The sequence below is a fragment of the Muntiacus reevesi genome, chromosome 4 (assembly GCF_963930625.1).
Source record: "Muntiacus reevesi chromosome 4, mMunRee1.1, whole genome shotgun sequence".
In the NCBI taxonomy this organism is placed as follows: domain Eukaryota; kingdom Metazoa; phylum Chordata; class Mammalia; order Artiodactyla; family Cervidae; genus Muntiacus; species Muntiacus reevesi.
In genome coordinates, this window is record NC_089252.1 from 95,253,371 (window position 1) to 95,280,583 (window position 27,213).

A 27,213-nucleotide genomic window follows, 5' to 3' on the forward strand; every position below is an offset into this window, starting at 1 on the left:
TCCTTTTCTCTAGCAAATTCTAACTCCCTTTGCTGCTAGGTTAAATTTTTTTTTCTTTCTCTTTTCTCTGCCCTGCTCCCTCAGCAGTAATCTGTCTTGGACTGCTGACACAATGTTATTTTGATGAATGGCTCTCTCATGTCCCTTTATTTTTTCCATTCTCTTGTTAAATCCATTAACATTTTCATTTTAACCCTGTTTGTAAATCTGAGGTTTGAAACTCTTGTATTTTAACTTTCTTTGGGACAAAATTGACCTCCAAGTCCTTCTTCCAGTCTCTTTAGAAAAACATTTATGTAAAATATCATTTAAATGATTCTGGGTGCTTTTAGGAAAGGCCGATTATATTTTGGCTCCAGCTCCACCAGTTGCTTAATGCTTTGTTATGATGTAATGGTTTTTCTAGTATATAATTATCGTTTGTTTAGTTTCTTGGTAAAATAGATTAACTTGATGCATATTTGCCAAACAGTCCCCATTTCCAGCCTCTTTCACGTCAGGTTCTTCCTTCTTCCTCTGAGGTTCTCCCTTCCCTTTGAACCCCCATCAGTGGTCATATCAGCAAGAAATACTTAAGTTGCAGATGAGTTTTTATTTAGGTTTTCTTTTAAGAAGTGACCCTATAAGGACATTTTAATCCATTGTTAACTAACCTATGCCCTTTCTCTTTCCTGGTTTATGGTAATACTTAATGAGAATTATGGTCACTTTGAAGAATATTGTTCTTGTGTGGTGGTAGAGTCTATAGAATAGAGAGGTCAGCAGACTAAAGACTGAAGTGTTGTGAGGAAAAAATATATTTCCAGACAACTTCTCATTATAGGAGTCTATGACTAGCCATAGGAATGCTCTCTTTAGTTTGTAGAGTTTATAAAATGTGTATCTGATATCAAGACTTGAGGGCTGAATTTAGGCATCGGCTGTAACCTCAATTGTATATTAATTAAGAATTTTGTTCAGGTCAGACTGAATTATAGTAGTGTAAGAAAATTGACTTTTTTTCTGACACACACATACACAAAAACTAGTCAGATGTAGGCAGGTCGTGGAGCTGCCATGGTAGGTGTACAAAATAAGAGGCACAGGCTCCTAATTGCTTTCTGTTCTACTATCATATTCAAATGGCCATCATCCTCAGGGTCACAAAATGGCTGTTATAGCTCAAGCCATTGACTCTGAGTCCCAGGCACTATGAAACCAAAGGACAAGGTGCAAAGAGGCAAAGGGACCTTCCCAGGAATCTTATCCAATGAATTCTGCTAACATTTCTTTGACCATTTCTACCTATACAAGAATCCAGGGAAATATAGATTGTTAAGAAGGACGAAGAACAGAATGATATTGGGTAGACACCTCAGAGTGTCAGCCTCACCTCACCATCTCATTAGTCTTGCTTTTAAATCTCAGTCTATTTAAGATATCAAAAATTGTTCCCATTTGCTAACAGTAGAAGGACAGCATGTATCACAGTTAAGAGTGTGCACTCTGGAGCCAGATTGTCTGTGTTTCAGTATCAGCTCAGCTCCTTAACAGATGTTTGACATCAACCCCCCTGTGCCTCCATTTTCTTTTCTGTAAAAATGGGGGTAACAGCAATACCTACTTCATAGTATGCTATGAGGATTAAGTAAGTTAATACATACATAATACTTAGAAGAGTGCCTGGCAGCTATTAAGTGCTATTAAATGTAAATATTTGCTCTTATTATTGCAAACCTTTTTCAAATTGAATCTCCTCTGTCCTCAACTGTGTGTTAGGTGCTTTCCATACATGGTCTCATGTTAAGCTCAAAACAGCTTTGGCGAGTAGGTTCTCATTTTTCAGCTATGGAGTTAGAGTTCAGTGATTCATCCAAGGTCACAATTAATTTGTAGAATGGCCACCCCACGCCACCAGACCATTTGCCTGCTAAGCTATGTCCCCTTAAGATCTGCTCTGTCCAGTAGGGCAGCCACTAGCCACATGTGACTAGCGAGCATTTGAAATGTCATTCTGAACTGAAATGTGCTAAAATGAGAATACATACCACATGTCAAAGACCTAGCATGAAAAAAAGCGTGGGAAGAAAACCTTAGTTACAATTTTATGTTGATTATATGGAAAAATAATAATATCTTAGATATTTTGAGCTAAGTAAAAGATATTAAAGTTAATTTCAGTGTTCTTTTTACTTGTTTTAATGTGGCTGCTAGAATTTCTTAAATTATATGTGTGGCACACGTTATGTTATTAGATAGTGATGCTGTACACCAGGCTGCCTCTCTCATTGATTTTTTAAATTATTTATTTTTAGTTGAGGGATATTTGCTTTATAGTATTACATTGGTTTCTACCAAACATCAACATGAATCAGCTATAGGTTTACCCATGTCCCCTCCCACTTGTCTCACTGATTTTTTTTAAATTAATTAATTTATTTATTTTTCCCTTTATTTTTATTAGTTGGAGGCTAATTACTTTACAATATTGTAGTGGGTTTTGTCATACATTGACATGAATTAGCCATGGATTTGCATGTATTCCCCATCCCGATCCCCCCTCCCACCTCCCTCTCTACCCGATCCGTCTGGTGTCTCACTGATTTTTATGTGCATAGATTCCAAGGAATGTTCAAGATTGCTGTAAAGACAACTGTAAAATAATTTGGGCGAGTGATGTGGTCATTGCTGCCTCTGCCCACATTTCTCGGGTACAGAGTTATCCAGGAGTCTTTGGATGCCGAACCTTTTAAGCCTCAGCCAAACAGCCCAGAGAGAGGAATGTGGCCCCAGTTACTCAAGAGGATAATTATAAGGAAAAAGGCATAAGGGAAGAGTAGAGAAAGCCTAACTGTGCTCTTTTAAACAGTTGTTCGCCAGGCTTTTGCCAGGATTGGCCGCTGACTGGGGCTTCACCAGTCTCTTATCTGTCCCCTTTCCCCGCGCACTCCCCCACTGCCTGACTCTGCTTCCAACCTGAGTCCTCCCTGCAGATAAATCACAGTGGCCACCACCAGCTCCGCTTCAGAGATCTGAGCAAGCGGCGGGGCGTCACTCTCCTGCTGCCCCTCTTCCTTTGTGCATTGCTCAGTGACCTCGCCTTCTTGTCAGGGCCTCACACCCCAACAATGGCAGAGGGTTGAAATGGGCTTCTCCACTCCCTTGTCCTGCTGGGGAGTTTTACTTTGTTTTGCTTTAAAGCATCAAGGCCCTCTTCCTGCTCCAGGCTGAAGAATATGAAACCATTAGTAACCCAAAAGTAATAAAGTTTAGGGCTCCCTGTAATGTGTCCATTTTTGCTTTAGTCTCATCTTCTGCTAGAGTGAGTTTATAGGAATCATGTAACTAGCTTTTTTCCCCCTCTCCCATTTAATTAAAATGGGGTTTTCAGATCCATGAGGAACCGTAAAGCATTATATTTTACCAGACTTACAACATCTCTAGGCCTTGTTAATGGAGATGCACTATGCAAATCCAATAACTCATTTCAACCCTGTCTATAACCAGTAGACAGCGCATTTCCACGCCTCATTTTTCCAAGTAGACTAATTGAGTGCTTCAAGGCTGGCCATTGGACTTTCCCTGACAGCCTAGATCCAGCCACTCATTGGTCAGTTTTATTCAAGCCAGTTGTAAATGAAGACACAGCCTAAAATCACTAAGAGGTTAAAGTCCCTACCGTTTACATTACTCACAGAGATAATTAAATTGCAACATTTCAAACCAGCACGTGGAAAACAATGATAGTACGGTATATTTAAAAGGACAGTGGGTCCTGCAATACCTCAAGCACCGAGCTCTCCCTCACTGTTCCCCTTATTAAATACAGCACTGCAAGTTTGGATTTTGTGTTCCCAAAGAAATGGAGGTCCCTGTGACTGATGGATCCTGGGGAAGTTGGAGTCACTTTGGAACCTGCTCAAGAACATGTGGAGGGGGCATCAAAACAGCCATTCGCGAGTGCAACAGACCAGAGTAAGTCCTTGAGCTCATCGCTCTTACTACTGGGGCGGCAGGAGTGGAGAATTCCTAGAGGAAGTCATTTAAATGGAGGCAAGTGAAGAACTTGGGTGAACTTCTAGGACTTCCCAGACCCATGGTATCTATGCTCTATCCCTCTGTGTTATTTTCCTCCTGTAACCCTTTATGTCACCCTCCTGTGACCCTATATGTGATATGTTAACCCATCTGTTAAATGGTAGATGCTCTGTGTTGCTTTGACACTAAGGGATGTCTCACTGCCCCTCCCCAACCCCCACCAAGAATTGGGGTAGCATGTTAATAAAGCGAACAAGTGAATGTTCATTAGGAAACAAAGAAATTGGACATTTCCATCCAGATTGTAGATAAATGTTAACGTTCTGCTTAGCAACTGAAATGCTAAAAAGGGCACACAGATGCCCAAGGTGGCATTAGTGAACCCCAAGGGACCTGGAAGCCCAAGTCAGGATTTACTTTTGAATCAAACTGTTTTTTCCCTGACTCCTGAGGTCCCATCCAACAACCGCTTTTCAGGATGATTCTCAGCAAGTGACCATAGTGGTCTCCACCAGCCAAACCTTGTTGAAACTTACATGTTCAAATGAAGTCCACAGGATTTCCCCCCAGCATCTCATTATGATAGACATGTGTTTGGGGGGAGGGTATTTATAAGTGGATTTTAAAAGTTGCTATCTTCATTATAAGGAGTGATATCATATTTTGTCTGGTTCTAAGATGTATAAAGTTTAAAGGAACAGAAAATTATACATGCTATTATTGTCATCAAAGCTATATAGCCCAAGAGGTCTTCCCAGATTAGTTTTTAGATATGCAGATTCACAGCCATCTTTAAGAACCAGCTGCTTTGAAATATGCAAAATGGTTTGACTCAGCAGTACTCTTTAATTTTTAACAGCCTATATTAGGGATAACAGACTGGATAGGAGAGGCAAGCAGGTTGAGGAGCAAAGTGGGCTAGTGCAGTAGGCCAGGTTTTACTGCAGAGTCTAACCCTGAAGTCCTAAAATAGTAATGGCTACTCAGGCCAGCTGATTCTCCCTGAGTAGGAAAAGGGCCTCCTATTGACAAAGGTGCCATTTTTTAATAATGAAATCTGAATTGTTACACAAAAAAGAATATAGCTTTAGCCTGTCGTTGCAAGCCCTGATGCAATCACAGATGGCAATTAATTTATTTTAATTTACTTTTGTTCACAGTCCAAGATTATTTCAAATCCATATAATATGTTTAAGAACAAGTAAAAAGCTATAAGATATAGACTCTGATCTGTAAAACTAACCCTGTAGCTATGTATATAAACTAATACACATTAGATTTTCCCATAAAGTCTATTGTTTAGTGTTAGTTTTTAAAACAATAATGTAGAAAATGGACACACATATATGTATGGCTGAGTCCCTCTGCTCTTCACCTGAAACTGTCACAATATTGTTAATCAGTGATACCTCAGTGCAAAATTAAAAGTTAAAAAAAATAATGTAAATATAGTAGGTATTTTCAAAAAATTCAGATATAAAAGCGTATGATATAAAAACTTACTGTCATTATTATTCCTACTCCCCTACTCCCCACAAGAAATAATCACTGAAAAATAATTTGTGCATTATTCTAGACTTTCAAAAGGGATTGTAGATCTAATATGTATTGCATGAAATAAGTATCACATAACAAAGTATGGGTCATCCTATATATATTGTTCCACAACTTGCTTGTTAAAATCGATTGGTTACATAATCTTAGCTGCTTATATTGTTGAAGTTTTAAAACAGAACACTTTAAGCTAGCAGCAAATATGATGAATTTTTTAAAAAACTTAAAACATTTGGCTACATTGAATTAAATTGTTCCTATTATGTTGTTGCTGTTGTTATTTAGACACTGAGTCATTTCTGACTCCTTTGCAACACCATGGACTGTAGCCCACCAGGCTCCTCTATCCATGAGGATTTTCCAGGCAAGAATACTGGAGTGGGTTGTCATTACCTTCTCCAGGTGATCTTCCTGGCCCAGGAATTGAACCTGCATCTCCTGCTTTGGCAGGCGGATCCTTTACCACTGAACCACCACGGAAGCCCTGTTATTATCATAGTAAGCTATTATTATCGTGGGGGTGTGGATATTGCAAACAGTAGGTACTTTTAACATTTTGACTCAAGAATACTCCATTTAAAAAAAAGTGGGTTTTTTGTTTTTGTGTGTATTTGTTTTGTTTTAATAGTGTTAGAGCAATTCTAAAAGTAGTGTGGAAAGAGATAAATTATACCGTAACTGGAATGGGCCAGACAAAGAAAAGCACCCAGTGTAAAGATCTCAGCAGGAAAAGATCTTGAGCTTCAAAGCAAAGCAGAGATACTCGCCTTTAGAAGTTAGGAACTGATCATTAAAGACTTCAGTTAGATGTCCTTGTCCTGGATGTTTGCTATGGGAAGTTTTAAAATAATACAATCCACCTTGTTGAGTGTCAGCACTGACATCATTTCATTAAATTCCTCCAAGTTATGTGCACTTTGGGATGTCCCTGTGAACTACTAAGGAAGGAGTCTGTCTCTCGTAACTGAGATTACGATGGCGCTGGGGAAGTCAGCTAGACAAGAGAGAGGGACACTGGAAAGAGAAAAACAGGTCCAAATCAGTTTAAAAGCTTGTTCAGAGAAATTAGCAGAGCAGATGGTTCATTATGTAGAATGTGCCAGTGATTGCTGTCCTGATTCTCAAGAAGTTTGAAAGAATGGAACCCCTGGCTCCCACGTTGGCTGGCAAAATGCTCTTCTCAGTTTCAGAAGCCCTTAGAATATAATAAGGAGCTCCATTTTTAGAATCCGTGGTAGGCCTCTATCAAGAACACTGGATTGTTCTTTCGTTTTCACTGTATTCATGGAATTCAATAATATATTTATTTAGTATCTGTATACTTTAAGCTATGTATTTTTTCTTTAAATATAGATAAGCTAAAAAAGGGAAGCAGCCTTGCCATGTGCATGGGATTATGCTATACTCGAATAACAAACTTTGGAAAGCATATCCTCTCTAATTTTATATCCCCAAAATGTTTTTGGTCCCAGTTGGTACACCATCATGACAGTGGAGCCCTAATGTTTTGTCTTTAAATGCTTTACTTTTTTATCCCATTTTTTAATTTATGTCCTACATATAAGATAAGTGTATGTTTTGGTTTGTAAAGATGGTTCCCATTTACATCTGTTATCCTGGAGAAGTTATTGATAGCTCTCCTTTCAATTCTCAAAATGCCCTGAATTAAACAATTACATGGTCACTTGATCTATAAGAAACATGTCATAGGATGAAATTTAAAATCAGAACCACCAAAAACAGAATTTGGGGTCCCAAAGCAAGAAAAAGCTTTAGATATAAAAGATGCATTACCAGGCCATTGGGCCGTATACTTATTTTGTCCTCTAAATTTGACTCTGAGGTTCCCGGTGACTAGAACAAACCTGGATTACAGAATTGTTACAGTCTATCAAACTAAAAAATCATGCAGATTTTTTTTTTAAGAAAGGCAAAGTATTTCCTTCTTCTTATGCTTCTGTTTTGCTTTTAAATTGGTAGGTCAAATTAAAGAATAAGCTCATAGATTTGAGAAAAAGACAAGATTGTAAACTATATATTTCCCATTTAGGCTTTGACTCTAGCTACTGCTTATGAAATCTTCCATAAATAGAAAAATAAACATATGTACATTTCATCTAAGAAAATCAGTCCCTCATTTGACTGTGAAGTTTTTGGCTTCCTCATTTGGAAGTTTTTTTGAGGTATTGAGTTGGATGAATTTACAGATGGTCCCCAGTCTATGTTGGTTAGACTTAAGGTTTCTCTACAAAGGTGCAAAAGCAGTACGCTAGGATCCCCAGGTGGCTCAGTGGTAAAGAATCCACCTGCTAATGCACGAAACACAGGAGATGAGAGTTCGATCCCTGAGTTGGGAGGATCCCCTGGAGAAGGAAGTGGCAACCCACTCCAGTGTTCTTGCCTGGAAAATCCCACGACAGAGGAGCCTGGCGCGTCACAAAGAGTTGGACATGACTTAGCAATTGAGCAGGAGCACATGCAGAAGAGAAAAAGTGCTTCAGATTTTGAATTTTGATCTTTTGTCAGGCTGCTAATATGCAGTATGATGCTCAGATAATGCTGGGCAGCAGCATTCACTGTATCTCCCAGTTAGCCGTGCGATCATAAGGGTAAATAACTAATATGCTTCTAACCATTCTATACCTAGATAACCATTCTATCGTTTACTTTCAGTATAGCATTCAATACATTATGAGATAGTCAATACTTTATTATAAAGTAAGCTTTATGTTTGATGATTTTGCTCAACTGTAGGCTAACATAAGCATTCTGAGCATATTAAAGGCAGGCTCTTTAGTAAGTTGTGTATTAAATGCATTTTCAACTTTTAAGATATTTTCAAATTACAATGAGTTTAATCAGGACATAACCCCATGATAAGTCTAGAAAGATCTGTCTTTTGAAATACTGAGAATTGGCTGCTCTGGGAAAGCCATTAACTAATGAATGTATAGAGATCCAGTCCCACAGACTATTCATTTGACTAAGTTGTTAATGATTGCTAGTATGGCTCCTTGGTCCATCCCATCTAACCCTTGAATAGCCTTTCAGCATTCCTCATAATTGGTCATTAGACGCCTTCTTAAAACCTTCCAGATATAGAAAACACATTTACCTTCTCAGGCTGCCTGTTGTATCATTAGAAATTTCTTCCTAGTGCTAACCCTAATTTGTCGTAAGTAAACATAAATGTTGAGGTTTTTGTTCAAACCCATTTGCAGACCAAAGTTTAACTTTCCTTATAGGTAGAATACACCCACAATGATCTTTGCAAAATTCTCCCAGAGCTTTGGCCATGCAGCATTGTGTGTTTTCTTTGTATATGTGATTCAACTTGCCTGTGCTGAATACAGTTACTTTCATAGTAATTAGCAATTTCCATAAGTTCTTTCTATCCTTATTTGAGAAATAATATTTTAAAAGTATCTTAATAGTTGGAAAATGTGACTAATACTATTTCTAAAGCTACATTTCCTATAATTTTCAGTATTTGCCTATGGGAGAATAAAACTCCCACTCAGCTAAATTATTGAATTAAAACACGAATTTTTCCATGAAATTCAGTTGTCTAAAGTCCTCCCCATCACACAGTCCATGCAGATTTGGTAGAGATCCTATTGTCTAGGATATTTTTTAAAAGCTATATATTTTAAAGGGCGAATTTATGCTCATTCATAAAATACCATTTGCCTTCATACAAAAAGCAAACAAAGTCATAGAATGAGTTTTGAAATGGGAAGAGACCTGTGTCAAGGGCGGCGCTGTGGGAGGGAGGCCAGGTCATGGACTTTGGGTCAGGAAGGCCTGCCTGGTCTCTGTGTCTCACTTAGCTGGCATGGGAACTTGCCAGGTTAGTTAACATCCTAAACCCAGTTCAAGCAAAGGTTCAGAAACAAGGGTGTCACTACCTACTACCCAGGACGGCTGTGTACAGTCAGTGACACATCTTGGCAGGTGACATGGTGCCTTGTATGCTAGACCAGCTCAGGGGTCAGCAAACATTTTCTGTAAAAGGCCAGATAGTGAATATCTTAGATTTGGGGAGCGTCAGCTGTCTGTCCCTACTATACAACTTTGTGATTTAGTGAGAAACATACGTTGATAATATGTAACATGTGGGTGTAGCTATATCCCAACAGAACTTTTATTTATAGACATGGAAATTTGAATTTCATATACTTTTTATGTGATCCAAAATATTCATTTTATTTATTTCTAAATTATTTTAGAGTGTTAAAAACTATTCTTAGCTCACTAACCATATGAAAACAGACAGTAGGCTGGATTTGGCCTGTGGACTGTAGTTACAGACACTTGGGATAGCTTAACATTTACTGTGTGGGTGGCCATGTTCAAGTGCTTCAGCTCTATTAACTGAAAAACCCTCACTCAGCCCCATGAAGTAGATATTAGCATCATCTCCTTTTTATGGATAGGGAAACTAAAGCTTAGAGAGATTCAGTGATTTGCCTAAGATTGCACCATTGTTAAGAAACAGGACTGGGTTTCAAACCTTCTGTTTCCAGGATCCGTATATAACCTTCAGCAATATTGCCTCATACATGAAGTGTTTTCTATGTGTGCTTTATTTTTTTAAATATCAGTTATAAAAAGAAATTTAAAAATGCTCTTTTGGTACTGGTCAGATCGCAAGCAAAGGTGGACAGTGTTACTATGTGAAACAGGAAGCCACCTGCAAATGTTAACGGTTTGCTGCTCTTGTTCAATTTCAAGAGTCAGAAAAGACTTTTTGTATAAGAGAACTGGAAGAGAAAAATCAACTGTAAAATAAATTATTTTCAAAAGGGAAGAAATATGAGTTACTTTCAGACAACAGGTAAATGACCTGATGGATCCCACTATAGTTAGTTGGAACATTAAAAAAAAAAAAAATTCCACGAAGTTTGTTTCAGTTTGAGAAAAAAATTGAAGGGGATCTTCCTTATAAATGGAAAAACAAATTTTACAGCTCTGTGAGCCTGCTCTGTTATTCATGTGTCATCAGTGATATTTTATGCATGAGACTAGGTTGCTTTGGTACTGAGAGAAGAACTTGGTATCCAGGAAACCAAGACTGTATCTCTACATGGTACCAAAAAAGAAAAAGACAGGACTCAGGGCTGTAGCTCCTGGGTAATGAAACAGAAAGAGCACAGAGGGAGAATCTGGGAAGCTTGAATTTCAGTCTGGTCTCTGCTCTTTTGTTAGCTGTGTTACCTTGGGCAAAGTCCTTAACTTCTCTGAACTCTTGGTATAAAAGTACCTCACCTGGCTTTCCCTTGCACATGATACGCGTGCGTATGGGCTAGTCAAGCCCACAAGGCAGATGTAAACCACGTGGCTTAATGGGGAAACAGTCATACATAGATGTTGCTGGATTATGTGCTGTTTTGCATCCCTAGATACAACCTTCATGATAAATGACAATGAATACTTACCATACTTCTTATTGAACTCTTCACTTATAACAAGCCTTTCAGGTGAACTGTATCATCTGTGTTTACTTGGGCAGAACGAAGCTCACAGAGGCCAGGTAGCTCACACAAAGTTACCCAGCTTGTGACTGCAAAGTCCACACTCTTACCTCCCTCTGCACAGTAGAGGGAACATGTTTATAAGAGCATCATACACAGGAAGCCCTTGCTGAGACTCAGGCACTCAGCAATACCAGTGAGACCTGACTCACCCGTACATCATAGCTCGGATGCAGTACTCAAAACAAACTGGATCAGATTGGGTTGGGTTGTGCTGAAATATGACGTCATAGTTGCTAACATTTTTAGGCATCTGCTGTGCGCACTCATTTTAGAGAAGAGGAAAACTGAATCTGTGGGAGGCTGGAACGTTGTCTCTAGTCTCAGAGTGAGGCTGGGGCCACGACGAGAAACCAGATTCACTCTGGAGCCTTACCAGCTCTGCTAGACTGCCCTTTTTTTTTTTTTTTTTGGATAGAGTTCCCATTTCCCAAGTCCTAGTTTAACAAAAGAAAACAAAGGGGAAAAAAAAAAAAAAAAACACTTCTTGTTGTCTGAATTACTCTGAAAGATTTACTCTAGAGACAAAAGGTAGAAATCTTTCAGTTTGAGAGGTACCTTCGAATAGCTACAGTATCCAGGCTGCTCTAGCTGTGGGTGGGTGAGTCTGATTTCCTCTGATTCTGTGATCTTCCCGTTTCTGTGATGCACTTGGCAAGCTGTTGACCGTTGGGAGATGGGTTATATAATTTACTCTCTGGGTCACATCTGGAAAATCCATGAGCGGGGTTGCATGCTGAGATTAAATTGTTCTGTGGTGCTTTGCAAGGCATCCTCCATACTCTTGTCACACACAAGTTAATGAAACCAGTACACTCTCTCCTGCTTCTCCTATTAAGTTTAGTCAAAATATGAGCACATCCTATTCCATCTTATTTGTAAAACAAAACAAAAAACAATAGTCATGCAGGGAGAGAGAGAGAAAGAGAGAAGAGGGAAAGAAATAAATGGAAATGAAATGGGGCAAATTTTAGGATGGTCACCCATGAGAATACCATGGTACAGAGGTAGACAGGAACATTCCAAGTACTCATTTGTACCTTTTCTTCTTCTGTATCATTAAAGGAGTGTGGATGTTCAGGGCATGGAGGACAGAACATGACCTGATAGACCCCAGGTTTTATATTTCAAATTTTAAGTTAGATGCTCTCTCATTTTATCCTCAAAACTGCCTTACCTTATCAGAATGGTACTTTCCCATTCTGCACACGGAAGGGTTGAGGCTTGCAGACATTCAGTGACTTGCCCAGGCTTATACACTTACTGATGTTGAAGGCAGAGTACAAAACCAGACCCCCAGAGCCCTTGTCCTGAGCACTTCACATTTGCCTCCCTCCAAGACAGGAAGCCACATTATAGCATACAACATTATAATACATTAGAGAAATATAGTATAATACAGCCTGTGTGTTCTTTACCTTTCATCAGGCCCAAAAATGGTGGCAAGTATTGTGTAGGGCGCAGAATGAAATTTAAGTCCTGCAACACAGAGCCGTGTCCCAAGCAGAAGCGAGACTTCCGAGACGAACAGTGTGCTCACTTTGACGGAAAGCATTTCAACATCAACGGTCTGCATCCGAATGTGCGCTGGGTCCCAAAATACAGTGGAAGTAAGTTCATCTGGGGAGGTGCCCACAGCTGCAGGCTGGTACAGGGTCCAGGCACGAAAGTCACGTCGTATGGTGTTTCTCCTGTCTAGTTTTGATGAAGGACCGCTGCAAGCTGTTCTGCAGGGTGGCAGGGAGCACAGCCTACTATCAGCTCCGTGACAGAGTGATAGATGGAACACCGTGTGGCCAGGACACCAATGACATCTGTGTCCAAGGCCTGTGCCGGGTGAGTCCCAGATGGCGCGCTCTTCACTATGTTGTCCTGCTGCCAAGCTGTGATGTGTAGCTTCCTCGATACAATAGCAGCTGCTTGTGTCTGTGCATTATCTCCAGGGCAGTGGTTCCTAAAGTTGGGTCCTCAGACCAGCTTGAGCACCATCTGATTCTCTTTTTTTCTTTGTTTTATTTTATTTGATTTTTTAAATTGCAGTGTAATTGATTTACAGTGTTATACGAGTTTCAGGTGTACAGTGCAGCGATTCAGTTATATTTATCTCTGTGTGTATGTATATATATCCTTCCTTCTCTCTTATTGGTTGTTACAAAACATTGAGTGTAGTTCCTTGTGCTTGGGCTATATAGTAGGTCCTTATTGATTATGTATTTTATATACAGTACTGTATATCTGTTAATCCCAAACTCCTAATTTATCCCTCCCAGCACTACGTGATTCTGATGCATGCCAAAGTTTGAGAACCACACTCTTCTGTGGGGGCCTGCAAGAAACTTCCCTGTGAGGAAATTATAATCCACACTATACACAACTTCTATACCTTAAACATTGTGCATAAGGTTAAACCCCAAAGCTTCCTGACAGCAAGGTTTAGAAATTGAATAACACCTCTGGCAGATAGTAAAGCATCAAAGCACTGATTTCTTGAAAAAAATAGTTTGGCACTATTTTCCTGTTCTCATTAGTCAGAAATCATTTCTTACACAGCCAGGCTCTAGGATGATGCATTTGTTCCTTGCAAGTGGTCCAGGGCACATTGAAGCTCCTCATTGGTAGGATTTGATGAAAGAGTGTGAGCTTCACCCAACTCCTGACCACAGCTATAGTGAGGATTTCCTTGTCACTTCATGCTAGAGCAAAACATGGAGTTTCTCCTCAGAGACTGGTTCATTCGAAGGAGCAAAATAGATGAGAATGTGAACTCTGTCCTCCTGGTCTTCTGGTGGTTGCCACTGACGTTTTCAGACTCTAGCCTGCTCTGCTGCATTGCGTTAAGGTAGGAAGACAGTGAAGAGGCCACTTAGAACCTGAGGCCTCAACCTGGCAGCCTGCAGTCATGCTTTAGTCCTCCATTCATAGCCAGTGTTTAAACATAGGGGATTTCACATGAAATCAAATTTTCAAGATCTTGGAAAATTGAGAAATGTCAACACTAGCCTCCTGGTTCTGCATGGCAGCAGTATCCTGGATTAGACAGCAACTGCTACCTTAAGATGGGGTGTGAGCTGTTTAATGGGATAGCCCTCAGCCACTCCTTAATTTTTTTTTACCATTCCTGAGCTGTTTTTCTCATTTACTTTACTTACTTGTAGGCCAGTGCTTCTCAAACTTTAATTTCTAAATGAAGCACCAAAAGTCTTATTTACATGCCAGGAAATATACTCTGACTCAGTGAATCTGGGTGGGGCCTCAGATTCTGCATCCCCAACATCATTTGGGATGCCCATGGCTGCTGGTCCAAGGACCACATTTTTCCCATAGCAAGGATAAAGACTATTTGAGTTCACCACGCTTAAAAGTTTACAAAGACTTTAATTTCTTGTCATTTTGAATGCCCCTTTTTCAAAGAAACATTCAAAGAAACACATTACCAAAGAATTTATAACCTCTCTAATACTTACCATGTATTTCAACTGTTTTCTTTTTAAAAGCAAGCTGGATGCGATCATGTTTTAAACTCAAAAGCCCGGAGAGATAAATGTGGGGTTTGTGGTGGAGATAATTCTTCGTGCAAAACAGTGGCAGGAACATTTAACACAGTACATTATGGTAAGAATTTGTTCCTTAGAACTGTGAGAAGAAAAATAGTCAAACTGTTAACATTATTTAACCACATGTAATATATAAAAGTATTTGTGTAAAACATAAAATCAGTCTTGTTAAGGTATATTACCCATTTGGCTATAAGACACCTAACAGTGAGAATTCTGATATATTCTTTTGTCACCACCCTTTACACCATGCTTAGAGAAAATGAACCAGTCTGTGGAATGCTCAATTTCTGCTCAATTCTTTTCAGGTTACAACGTTGTGGTACTAATTCCAGCTGGTGCTACCAATATCGATGTGCGGCAGCACAGTTTTTCAGGGAAATCAGAGGATGATAACTACTTAGGTGAGATGGGTGCCCCTGCCTTTTGTAGGAATTCTGGTTCCTTTTCCCTATAGCATGTAGAGAGCTTTCAGATTTAATGTATTTTCATAAAAGACATTGATTTTGAAACTCATTATTTTATTTCTCCTTCATACATTATACCCTCAGTATGTTGATTTAAGAGTCATGTAGTTACACTAGTCAATATCAAGGAATTGACTCTGGATCTTAGAAAATAGAAATGCTCCAAATCAAATTTTGAAAGCACTAGCCTTGTAAGTTTAGCATAAAATCATTGCTATCTTTGAGTCATTAAAAAAGAAATCTGTCATTTGAGTAACTGACATGCCAGTGTTTTCATAAAGTTGTTACTTAACTTAACCAATAGCATACCACAGGTGGATTTATTCAATATTTCATTATGCCTGATCATTCCAAAAAGTTGTATACTGGCAATATTTTTCTTAGGTCATTACTAACATGGCCCATCTTGCTATTCTGTAGGTTCTCCATCCTTCTCTCACCATGGACAGGATCATGATTAATTCAAATTTATTCCTGTTTTCTAACTACAACTCACCAGGAACTCTGTGTTCATTTTTTTTTTTTTTTTTCAGTTGGTGGCTCATCCCAGTTCCACTTCAATTTATTGTTTTGTAAACTTCCATAAATGATTAGGAAATTCACCCAATCATTTTTAATTTAAAAAAAGGACATGGGGACTGGGATAATGACAGAAAAGGATTGAGCTAGTCACTTAGCACAACCAGATTCTTCTTAGCTATGAAAAACAGCAGGAGTTGCACTTAGATCTAGAAGAAATCAGGGCAGTCTTGCTGGGCTGCCAGTTTTTAAAAGAAATGAATGGACTTTCTTATAATGCCCAGGCAGGGACTCTACTTATCCATCTTGAATACATCCTCTATAGAGGCTCTACAACAAATTCCTCTGTTGTAGCATTTTCTGCAGTGTCTCATTATTCATTCAGTCAGCCACTTATTTAATATGTGCCAGGCTCTGTTCTAGGCATGATAAACAAACTGAACAAAAACATTAACAAATAAAAATCTCTTTCCTTAGAATTTACTTTTTAGTGGGAAGAGATAGATGATAAACAATAACTTAAGAGATAAGCAAACTATATTCTGTTAGAAGGCCATATGTAAAATTAGAAAATAGAGGAAATCGGGATACTGAGGGTGGAGCAGGAACAGTAGAATTGAAAATACTTGAATTGTAGCAAGCAATAACAGATATCTGGGGAAGAGCATTCTAGGCAGAGGGAATAACCAGTGTGAAACCCTTAAAAGAGTAATGTGTCTGGTTTGTTCCAAAGATAGAGGGAGGCCAGTGTGGCTGGAGCTGTGTAAGCACAGAGGAGAGTCCTAGATGAATTTAAACACATATCAGGACTAAATCAGAGAAGGCCATATAACTGTTGAAAGAACTTGAATTGTAAGAGACAAGGGTAGCTACTGGATATTTTGAACCACGGGCTAGCATGATATAGTCGTATTTATGTTTTTGAAAGAGTACCCTACTTGTTGCATTCAGAATGGGGGGGGGGGTGGTCAGGGGGAAGGGTACACAGGGTAGAAACAGAAAGACTGGTTAGGAAGTTATTGAAATATTCTAGTGGGTGGATTGAATATGGTATGTGAGAGAAAGAGAAGGCTCAAGGGTGACTCCACAGTTTTGACCTGAGCAGCTGAAAGAATGGAGTCATTATCAACTCAGCTGAGACTTGTTTCTTATATATTTATGTGACCACTGGTGTTTTAGGATCAGAAGCTGTGATTTTGTATCTTTAGCTCAGTATCTAAAGCCTTTACATAATATGAACTGAGTACATAATGGCTGAGTTATTGAATAAGCATCGTTCACACCATCTGTACTGAGTACCTACCATTAATGGGGATGGAATTATGATGGAAATATATAGAATCTTCCTTCTTTTATTTGTTTATAGTTTATTTCTTTCTTTATTTTTGGCTGTGCTGGGTCTTTGTTGCTGTAAGGACTCGTCTGTAGTTGCTGCGAGTGGGGGCTGCTAGTTTGGGTGAATAGGCTTCTTATCGCAGTGGCTTCTTCTTGCTGCAGAACAAGGCTCAGGCACAGGGGCTTCGGCTGCTGTGGCACCTGGTCAGTAGTTGTGCCTCCTGGGCTGTGGAGCACAGGCTCTATAGTTGTGGCTCACAGGTTTAGTTGCTCTGCAGCTTATGGGATCTTCCCGAATCAGGGATCAAACCCATGTCTCCTGCACTGGCAGGGAGATTCTTTACCACTGAGCCAGCAGGGAAGCCCTCCTTCTTTTAACCATGCATGCTAAGTTGTTTTAGTCATGTCCAACTCTGTGCAACCCTATGGACTGTAGTCAAAACAGGTTCCCCTGTCTATGGGATTCTCCAGGCAAGAATACTGGAGTGGGTTGCCATTTCCTCCTCCACTTCTTTTAGGAAAGACTATTAAATCTTTCTTGGAATCAGTTCTCAGTGGTCACATCACCTTTTCCATACCCTAAACACTCAAAGGAGTGGTGCCTTTTAAAACAGTTAACAAAGTTCTTGGGGATCCTTTTCAAATTATTTTTGGGGAATCCCACATTTTTCCTTCAGTCACCGTACAGAATGGGTCAGGCATTTTTCTTCTTGGACTGGGTTATAAATTAGAGCCTGTGACTGCTGTGGTCTTACTACTTCCTAATTAAATCCAGCAGCATTGCATGCAGCCCCGTTTATTGGTTAATTTCCTGAGAGCCAAATGCCATGTTGAGCCATTCCTTTCTTCTCCTCAAAAAGGAAAAGGATTCTCCAGTGTTCTTCTCCTTCTGGGGAAAAATATCCTTTCAAGCAGTGGCCTTAGTTCAATTCATCAACCAGGTTGGGCACCTAAATTAGGGAGGACCTTCTGATATCCTTTTATGTCTCACTAGAGGTTTCTTAATCTCCTTGTAAAGAATGAAAGCAAAATTAAAGAAGGTTTGTCATCTGGGACGGGCAGTTTGAAGTAGTCATGGCTCTTTAATGGAATATTATGGGAAAGTTACCTGTTGGTCAAAGAACGTCTCTTTGGAAGCAAATGAAAAGTGCAAGCAAAGATGGCACGTCACAGTTCACCAAGTGTGAAGGTTAAGACCTCAGAGCCTTTGAACCTTACTGTGGTTTCTTAACAAGTTAGGAAGAGTATGATGTTGTTACCAAATCTGGCGTGTGTAAATGTTTATTCTCGGTTTGAAGGAAGGCACAGCAAATGCTCTAAGAAGATTTTAAAGCCCCCAATTGAGTCTTGCTGGAGTCCAGCCCCAGCTGTTTCGTTGCTAAGCAATCATCATCCTTATCCCTCATATTTTTCTTTAAGGTCAGTCAAGCCATACTCTTTTTGCATGTGTTGGTGAAGAAGCAATTTCCAGGAGAGAGGGCCTTTGTAGCCGCCCAGCTCTGATGGGTGAAATGGGGGGGAAACCAACCCAGGAAATTAGCTCCCTAATCGCATTAGTGGGAGGTTGGGCAGTAGATGGTTGTTTTCAGGAAACTATTTGTTTCACAAGGTACCGAAGCAGAAAGCCTCCGTGTCAAAGGTCGTCCTTTCAACATAGACCCCTCCCTCCAGTTGGGTTAAAGCCAAGTTGCACCCAGTGCTGTCATCTTCGTATTTCTTTAGGAGAAAAAAGGAGTCATTTCCATGGTGTTTATTTGTCTCCAGGATACTAACCTTTGATGAATGGTGTCAGCGGGAAGACAGGAATCGATTCAGTTCAAGATAAAGCAGGAACTCCATTTCACTTGATGACTCCTATCTCCTTTCCTACTCACCATTTTCTGGGATAAAGAGCATGCAGTGAAGGGTGAAATGCCCCCAAGTCAGCACAGGCATGCGAAGAAGCCTGGAGATGTTGGAAAGGGTCCCCAGAATTAACCTAGGGTAGATGATTGCCCTTTGAATACAGACAGAACTGGATTATCGCTTAATTTACAGAACTGGCCTTGTGACATCTCATTTCCCCCTTTTCACCGAAGCATCAGCTAGGTAGCTAGCCTTCGGCTCCACTTGAAAGCACGGGGTGATTTTGCTGGCAGCACATCCTGCTACTGCCATGCAAGTGCCCGCATCCGGAGGCAGCCTCAGGAGGCCTGAGGTGCCCCAGAAACAGCCTCATCTCTAACCAGTGACCCGTTGGAACTCCTGCATCTTGCATGACTGGTGGGTCTCATGCTGCAGGAGCTGCAGGGAGACGAGGTTGTCAGAGGTTTATACTGACAGGAAAACAGTTATTTGGCTGAAAGCTCTCTGTTCTTCTTATCACAAATGTCAGGTTCAATCTGTCACTTGTTCTTTCAGCATCATTGATTGAGCACCTACTATGGGCTGGGATCTTTCTTAGGCTTTTACAAAGCGCCTTTTGACTTTACTTAAAGAGGCTCATGCAATCTAGCAAAATCAACAACTTAATTTTTTTAAGAAAATCTATAACTAAACATATTTGCTTTCAATTTGCACATAAGGTAAAGAATGCCTGAAATCATTCACTGATTTCATGGACATTTGTTGGCCTTCTTCTTGAAAAAAACTGGTGGTTGACAGGCTCTGGAGATAGATTTCCATGATTAGAAGTCACCTGGCCTCAGAAAATATTTTAATAATATTTAAGTCATGCTTTTCTTATCTATAAATTAAGCATCTGTAAAAGTGTGATGAGAAGACAGTGCATTTGAAGGCATTTTGATCTGCCAGCTACCAAATCCTATATGCATTATCTTGTTCAATATTTACAACAATTCTATAAGAAAGCTGGGCTTCCCTGTTGGCTCAGACAGGAAAGAATCTGCCTGCAATGCAGGAAACCCGGGTTCGATCCCTGGGTCGGGAAGATCCCCTGGAGAAGGAAATGGCTACCCATTCCAGTATTCTTGCCTGGAGAATTCCATGGACAAAGGGGCCTGGTAGGCTACAGTCCGTGGGGTTGCAAAGATTCCAACAGGACTGAGTGACTAACACTTTCATTTTCACTTTATAAGAAAGCCGTTATCCAGGGGAAGAAACTGAGGCTTAGAGAGGTTGAGAAACTTCCCCGAGGTCACACAAGCAAAGTGGGACGAATTAAAACCCTAATGAGTCTGATTTCAGATACCTTTAACCACTTCAGTTTATTGCCTCCACATAGAAAAATGTATAGCTGACCTGGGGATGAAGATGACTGGAAGTCAGGGTTTATCGGTGGGAGTCAATGGTGAGGTTGGAAGAATAGGTCAAGATAAGAGAGTGATGCTAAGGAGTTTGAACAACATTCTATTGTTAGTAGGGACGATCAAATGATTTTGAATCAAAAAGAAACCAAGTTCTTGGATTGCCTTTTTAAAAAGATTATGTTTTTAAAGACTTTGTTTCCTGTGTCACCACTGTCTTCCCAACCATTTCGAGTGAAGGCATCTTACTGTTCCCTCAGGGCCAAGAAAAGGCTTATAAGGGTAGAAATTCTGGTAGGTGAAGCACTGCTTTAGGGACCAAATTTGATGCAGTTCATTCTTGAGCCTGCGAAGAACAGTCTTTGCATCCGTATAGTGCCCAGTTGGGTGAACTCTGTGAGGTTCCCATGTCTACAAAAACAAGCGCCCTGCTGCCACTGAGGCACAGTGTCTATTCAGAGCTACATCACAGCCTTCATTCATTTCCACATAAGAGTTTGATATCTAATTTCCCTAAATCCTCTCAACCTCTTCTGCATATGCATTGCTTCTGGTCTGCATGGTGAAAAACAGGTTAGGATGTGGCAGGTACCTGGGATAACTTGGCTTCTTCCCATCCCAGAACCAAGACAGATGTCACTTAAGATGCTGAGACATGATGCTGAAAAGAAATCCTGTTCTCCATAGTTTCTTGAATGACTAGTACCAGATGATTAACATTGGTGTCTGGGAAGAAACCTATTTGCCAACTCTGAGTGAAGTTTCCACTTTCCTTTTATTCACCTAAATATTTACATGGCCTGTGTGTTTTAAGGGTTCCCTCCCTGCTGAGATATGCTAATTGTGTACAGCTTACAAAAGAGAAGGGGCCTCATTCTAATATTTTGTCCAGAGCTCAGATGTTTTGTAGTTCTGCTTTCTTGAGTACTTGTTACATGTCAGGCTCAAAACATGGAATACTTCATTATTCAAAGAGCAGTTGTACTGGAAAAAAAAAGTGGTAATTAAAAATTTTTATAGTAACTGAAAGTGAAAGTTGGTTTCACAGTCGTCTCCAACTCTTTGCAATCCCATGGACTGGAGCCCACCAGGATCCTCTGTCCTTGGGATTCTCCAGGCACGACTACTGGAGTGGGTTGCCATTTCCTTCTCCAGGGGGTCTTTCTGACCCTGGGATCAACCCAGGTCTCCTACACTGCAGGAAGATTCTTTACCAACTGAGCTAATAACTACTAGGGAGAAAATATGATTGGGATATTATTTGATTTTTGTCATGATATAATTGGGATTTTGTCTTGAGAAATTAATCAAAAAGTATGAAAATAAATTTTATTTTTTCTTATGTTCAACAAAACTATATTTTGATTTTCATCATGCTCAGGTTTTTATTTTATTTTATTTTCATTTATTTTTATTAGTTGGTGGCTAATTACTTTACAACATTGTAGTGGTTTTTGCCATACATTGACATGAATCAGTCATGATTTACATGTGTTCCCCATCCTGAACCCCCCTCCCACCTCCCTCTCCATCCCATCCCTCTGGGTCATCCCAGTGTACCAGCCCCGAGCACTTGTCTCATGCATCCAACCTGGACTGGCAATCTGTTTCACACTTGATAATATACAAGTTTTGATGCTGTTCTCTCAGATCATCCCACCCTCGCCTTCTCCCATAGAGTCCAAAAGTCTGTTCTATACGTCTGTGTCTCTTTTTCTGTCTTGCATATAGGGTTATTGCTACCATCTTTCTAAATTCCATTCATATGCGTTAGTATACTGATTGGTCTTTATCTTTCTGGCTTACTTCACTGTGTATAATAGGCTCCAGTTTCATCCACCTCACTAGAACTGATTCAAATGAATTCTTTTTAATGGCTGAGTAATGTTCCATTGTGTATATGTACCACAGCTTCCTTATCCATTCGTCTGCTGATGGGCATCTAAGTTGCTTCCTCGGCCTGGCTGTTATAAACAGTGCTACGATGAATATTGGGGTGCACGTGTCTCTTTCAGTTCTGCTTTCCTCGGTGTGTATACCCAGGAGTGGGATTGCTGGGTCATATGGCAGTTCTATTTCCAGTTTTAAGGAATCTCCACACTGTTCTCCATAGTGGCTGTACTAGTTTGCATTCCCACCAACAGTGTAAGAGGGTCCCCTTTTCTCCACACCCTCTCCAGCATTTATTGCTTGTAGACTTTTGGATAGTAGCCATCCTGACTGGTGTGTAATGGAACCTCATTGTGGTTTTGATTTGCATTTCTCTGATAATGAGTGATGCTGAGCATCTTTTCATGTGTTTGTTAGCCATCTGTATGTCTTCTTTGGAGAAATGTCTGTTTAGATCTTTGGCCCATTTTTTGATTGGGTCGTTTATTTTTCTGGAATTGATGCTCAGGTTTTTAGAATGGAGAATATGTCAATGGATAAATATTTTTGCCTAAGTTTTTTAGTCAAGTTATATGGCAGCAGAGTGGTACATTCTTTGTTTAAAGTTTGAGCTCAACAGTAAAATCTGAAAAGGAGTTATTTTTTAAAAAGCTTCCTGTGATTTTTTTTATTTACTTTCCCAACAATCTCTCTTGACATTTGGAGAACTAAATTATTCCTTCTGAAGCAGCTGTCATCTCATCTTCTTTGTCCATTTTCTTTCCTTTTCTTAAATGTCTGACTGGTCTAACTCTGTCATGTTCTAAGTTGGCCAGTGTTTTGACACTTGACACAAACTGTTCTCTAACATTACTTTTTCAGCTTCACTGATTATTTCATCTTTTGCAGTATTTGCAGTAGATTCATTCATTCTCCCTCCCCCCCAAAAAAACCCTATTTTTTGAGCATCTACCATGTGTTCTTTCAGAAGCTGAGATAATAACTGTGAACAAAACAGTCCAAAAATCCTTGCTTGCATTCTTTTTCTGGGAGAGTAGAGAGAGTGTAAACAAAGTGCTATGGAGAAAAATTAAGCTAGGAATTGGATAAAAAGTTTGGATGGAAGGGATTTGAAGGTTTAAAAAGAATGATCCAGGTAGGCTTTACCATACAACAAATTATCTCATGATCTAGTGACTTAGAATAACAAGTGTAAACAGTATACAAATTTCTGTGTGTCAGCAACCTGGGAGCAGCATAGCTGGGTGTTTCTGGCTTGAGGTCTCTCCTGAAGTGGCTGTGAAGACTTCAGTTAGGGTTGTGATTCTATCTGAAAGCTTAACTGGGGCCAGCAGGTGCACTTACTGGATGCTTCACTTAATTGCTCTTGGCAGAAGGCTTTGGTTCCTTGCTGCCTTTTGCAGAAGTCTTCTCTGTGGAGCTGCTTGAGTATCTTAGCAACTCAGCAGCTGGCTTCTCCCAAAGCCAGAGATTCAAGGAAGAGCAATGATCTAATGCCTTAGACCTAGCCTTGGACATCACAGTGTCCTAGTGATTATATAGTCAGTACAACTCAGTGTGGGAGGAGACAGCACAAGGTGTGGATATAGACAGCAAGGATCATTGGGGCCATATTAGAGGCTGACTACCTCAATGGGTCTTGCCAAAGAAGTGTTATTTGAGCATCATAGTGGTTATGGATTTTTAATTTCAACATCTGTCAAAACAGGACTAACAAAGATTCAATAGGTTCAACTATTGAATGAAATAGAAAGAGTTATTTGGGTAGTAACCAATTTTATAAATGTTCATTTCATTAGTAATATATTTTTAAATAATATGCTTTCCTTTTTTAAATTGAGGTAATTTTGGAAAAATAGTTTGGGTTCTCAAGATCATGGCTGAAATTCTGGAACAGGAACTATGAGGTCTCTGTATTTATGTGTTCATATGCGTCTATATGTGTGTTATAGATGTGTGATATTGCCTAAAGTTAATTCATAAAAGAGCTCTATTTAATTGACTTAAAGGAAATTAAATACTCATAAATACTCAAAAAGACAAAATAATCAGGCCAGAATAAATTTCAGGCTCATATTATCTGAAAAATGTTCAGGACAAAATTGATATCTGGTAGTGAAAGTGGTTCAAGCTTTTTGGTGTGAGAAAACTAAGATCATGGCATATGGTCTCATCACTTCATGGCAAATAGATGGGGAAACAGTGGCTAACTTTATTTTTCTGGGCTCCAAAATCACTGCGGATGGTGATTGCAGCCATGAAATTAAAAGACGCTTGCTCCTTGGAAGGAAAGTTATGACCAACCTAGATAGCATATTAAAAAGCAGAGACATTACTTTGCCAACAAAGGTCCATCTAGTCAAGGCTATGGTTTTTCCAGTGGTCATGTATGGATGTGAGAGTTGGACTATAAAGAAAGCTGAACGCCAAAGGATTGATGCTTTTGAACTGTGGTGTTAGAGAAGACTCTCGAGAGTCTCTTGGACTGCAGGGAGATCCAACCAGTCCATCCTAAAGGAGATCAGTCCTGGGTGTTCATTGGAAGGGCTGATGTTGAAGCTGAAACTCCAGTACTTTGGCCACCTGATGCAAAGGACTGACTCATTTGAAAAGACCCTGATGCTGGGAAAGATTGAGGGCAGGAGGAGAAGGGGACGACAGAGGATGAGATGGTTGGATGGCATCACCGACTCAGTGGACATGGATTTGGGTGGACTCCGGGAGTTGCTGATGGACAGGGAGGCCTGGCGTGCTGTGATTTTTGGGGTCTCAAAGAGTCGCACACGACTGAGCGACTGAACTGAACTTGAAGTATAGGCAAAGGATTTTCTAAGATTGGATTAAATTTAGTTGGGTAAATGGATTTTGTTAGGAATGGGCTAAGACAAGGCTGGATTTGATTTATCTCTGCAAAGTATTCTTGAAATGCTACTTTTGACAAACAGATTGAGATGAGTTTCTTCACCTGTAAGTGATTTGTATTTGCTTTTGAGATCTTGCCTGATAGTTAAGTTGGTAAAGAATCTGTTTGCAGTGCAGGAGACCCCAGTTCGATTCTTGGGTCGGGAAAATCTGCTGGATAAGAGATAGGCTACCCACTCCAATATTCTTGGGCTTCCCTTGTGGCTCAGCTGGTAAAGAATCCACCTGCAATGTGGGAGACCTGGATTCAGTCCCTGGGTTGGGAAGATCCCCTGGAGAAGAGAAAGGTTACTCACTCCAGTATTCTGACCTGGAGAATTCCATGAACTACAGTCCATGGGGTCGCAAAGAGTCGGACACGACTGAGCGACTTTCACAATGTTGGCTTCTAACATTATGTAAGTTTCACATGTACAACATTATATTTCTACTTGTGTGTATACTACAGCATACTCACTCCAGAAAACTTAGTTTCCACCCATCACCATCCAGTTGATCCCCTTACTCTTTTTGCCCTACCCCTGCCCACTCCCACCACTTCTCCTCTGGTAACCACATTCATTAGTGCCATCTGTAACCCTGTAACTGCAGGGCTTGTATCACAAACCCCAGTCTAATTAGCACTCTTGTATTATATCTCAGCTAATTTTCAAAGGCACCATGAAGGGTGGGTGTCTTTATCTCCACTTTAGAGATAAATATATCAAGACCAAGAGTAGGAAAGTGAAGTCCCAAGGCCATATACTTGGGAAGTGGCAAAGCTCAGATTTGAGTCTGTGTGTGTCTGACTGAAAAATCCACATTCTTCACACTCTATCTGCCTATCAGTGTGTTCTTTCATTTTGCAAACAGAAAAATGGCAGCAAATCAATAATTTCTTTTTTCTCACCACCAGCTTTATCAAGCAGTAAAGGTGAATTCTTGCTCAATGGAGACTTTGTCGTCACGATGTCCAAAAGGGAAATCCGTATTGGGAATGCTGTGATAGAATACAGTGGGTCCGACAATGTTGTGGAAAGAATCAACTCCACAGGTCGCATTGAACAAGAACTTCTGCTTCAGGTAAAAACTTGGCCATGAGCCCATGCCCCTTTTCTTGTTCCTTGAATTGCCATGCACACATCCATCCTCTCCATTTTCTCTGCGCATTCCAGGTGTTGTCGGTGGGAAAGTTATACAACCCCGATGTGCGCTATTCTTTCAATATTCCAATTGAAGACAAACCCCAACAGTTTTACTGGAACAGTCATGGACCCTGGCAAGCATGCAGCAAACCCTGCCAAGGTATCTACTTTTAGGTTGAGTTTGGGGGATTTGTTGTGTTTTTTGATTCTTTATTTCTGTCTTTTTTGTGGAGGCAGCCAAATGCATGTAATCCATATTTTTCTATCTGCATCCATTTTCTAATCTTTCTCTACCTCTATATGGTCACTTTGGGCTGGCAAGTTGAGCTGTTTAAGGTATTTAGGACATGTTTGGTTTCCTCATCATGTGTGAAGCCAAGCAAAATCAGCTTTGCCAAATTGACTTTCCAGAGACATAAATTTAGTAGTCATATTATATGCTATTTATCTGGTTTCCTTTTGTCTAATTTATGAGTTGGCAAATTACAGCCAGTGGGTCAAATTCAACTCACTTCCTGCTTTTATAAAGTTTTATTGGAACACAATTTTTTACACCTGTAAGTGGCTGCTTATGTCCTATAACAAGAGTTTAGTAGTTGCAATGGAGATCATATGGCCCTCAAACACAAATATGTTGACTATCTAACGCTTTACAGAAAACGTTTGCCAGTCTCTAGTATAAATAATTGATGGAATAGGCTACTTTGTCTGAAAAATATTTTTTCCTCCTTGCTTAGGGGAGCGGAAACGAAAACCTGTTTGCACCAGGGAATCTGATCAGCTTACAGTTTCTGATCAAAGATGTGATCGACTGCCTCAGCCGGCACCCATTACTGAACCTTGTGGCACAGATTGTGACCTGAGGTGAGGCCAGTGTTTGCTCATGGTCTTTCTTATGAGTTGTGAAGGTTTTGCAAGGAGCAGGTGGGATATTAGTCTTTAGGCCTCTTCTTTGTGTTTCAGTGAAATAAGCTTTAGTCAATTTTCCATCCCTCTGAAACTGATTATCTAAGCATATGCCTGCAGATTTCTTGTTCTTCTTCTAAGAATTA

The 27,213-nt window shown here is 40.0% G+C and overlaps 1 protein-coding gene across 3 annotated transcripts in view; it reads left to right on the forward strand.

Moving 5' to 3' along the window:
* ADAMTS9 (ADAM metallopeptidase with thrombospondin type 1 motif 9) overlaps positions 1–27,213 on the forward strand; it is a 162,476-nt gene that overhangs the window by 43,515 nt on the left and 91,748 nt on the right. For all 3 annotated transcript variants that reach the window (XM_065933342.1, XM_065933345.1, XM_065933344.1), the window contains exons 12-19: positions 3,809–3,954; positions 12,534–12,715; positions 12,805–12,941; positions 14,600–14,717; positions 14,968–15,063; positions 25,933–26,099; positions 26,192–26,321; positions 26,899–27,025. In XM_065933342.1, the coding sequence (XP_065789414.1) occupies positions 3,809–3,954; positions 12,534–12,715; positions 12,805–12,941; positions 14,600–14,717; positions 14,968–15,063; positions 25,933–26,099; positions 26,192–26,321; positions 26,899–27,025 (1,103 nt within the window). The remainder of the gene's footprint in view (positions 1–3,808; positions 3,955–12,533; positions 12,716–12,804; positions 12,942–14,599; positions 14,718–14,967; positions 15,064–25,932; positions 26,100–26,191; positions 26,322–26,898; positions 27,026–27,213) is intronic.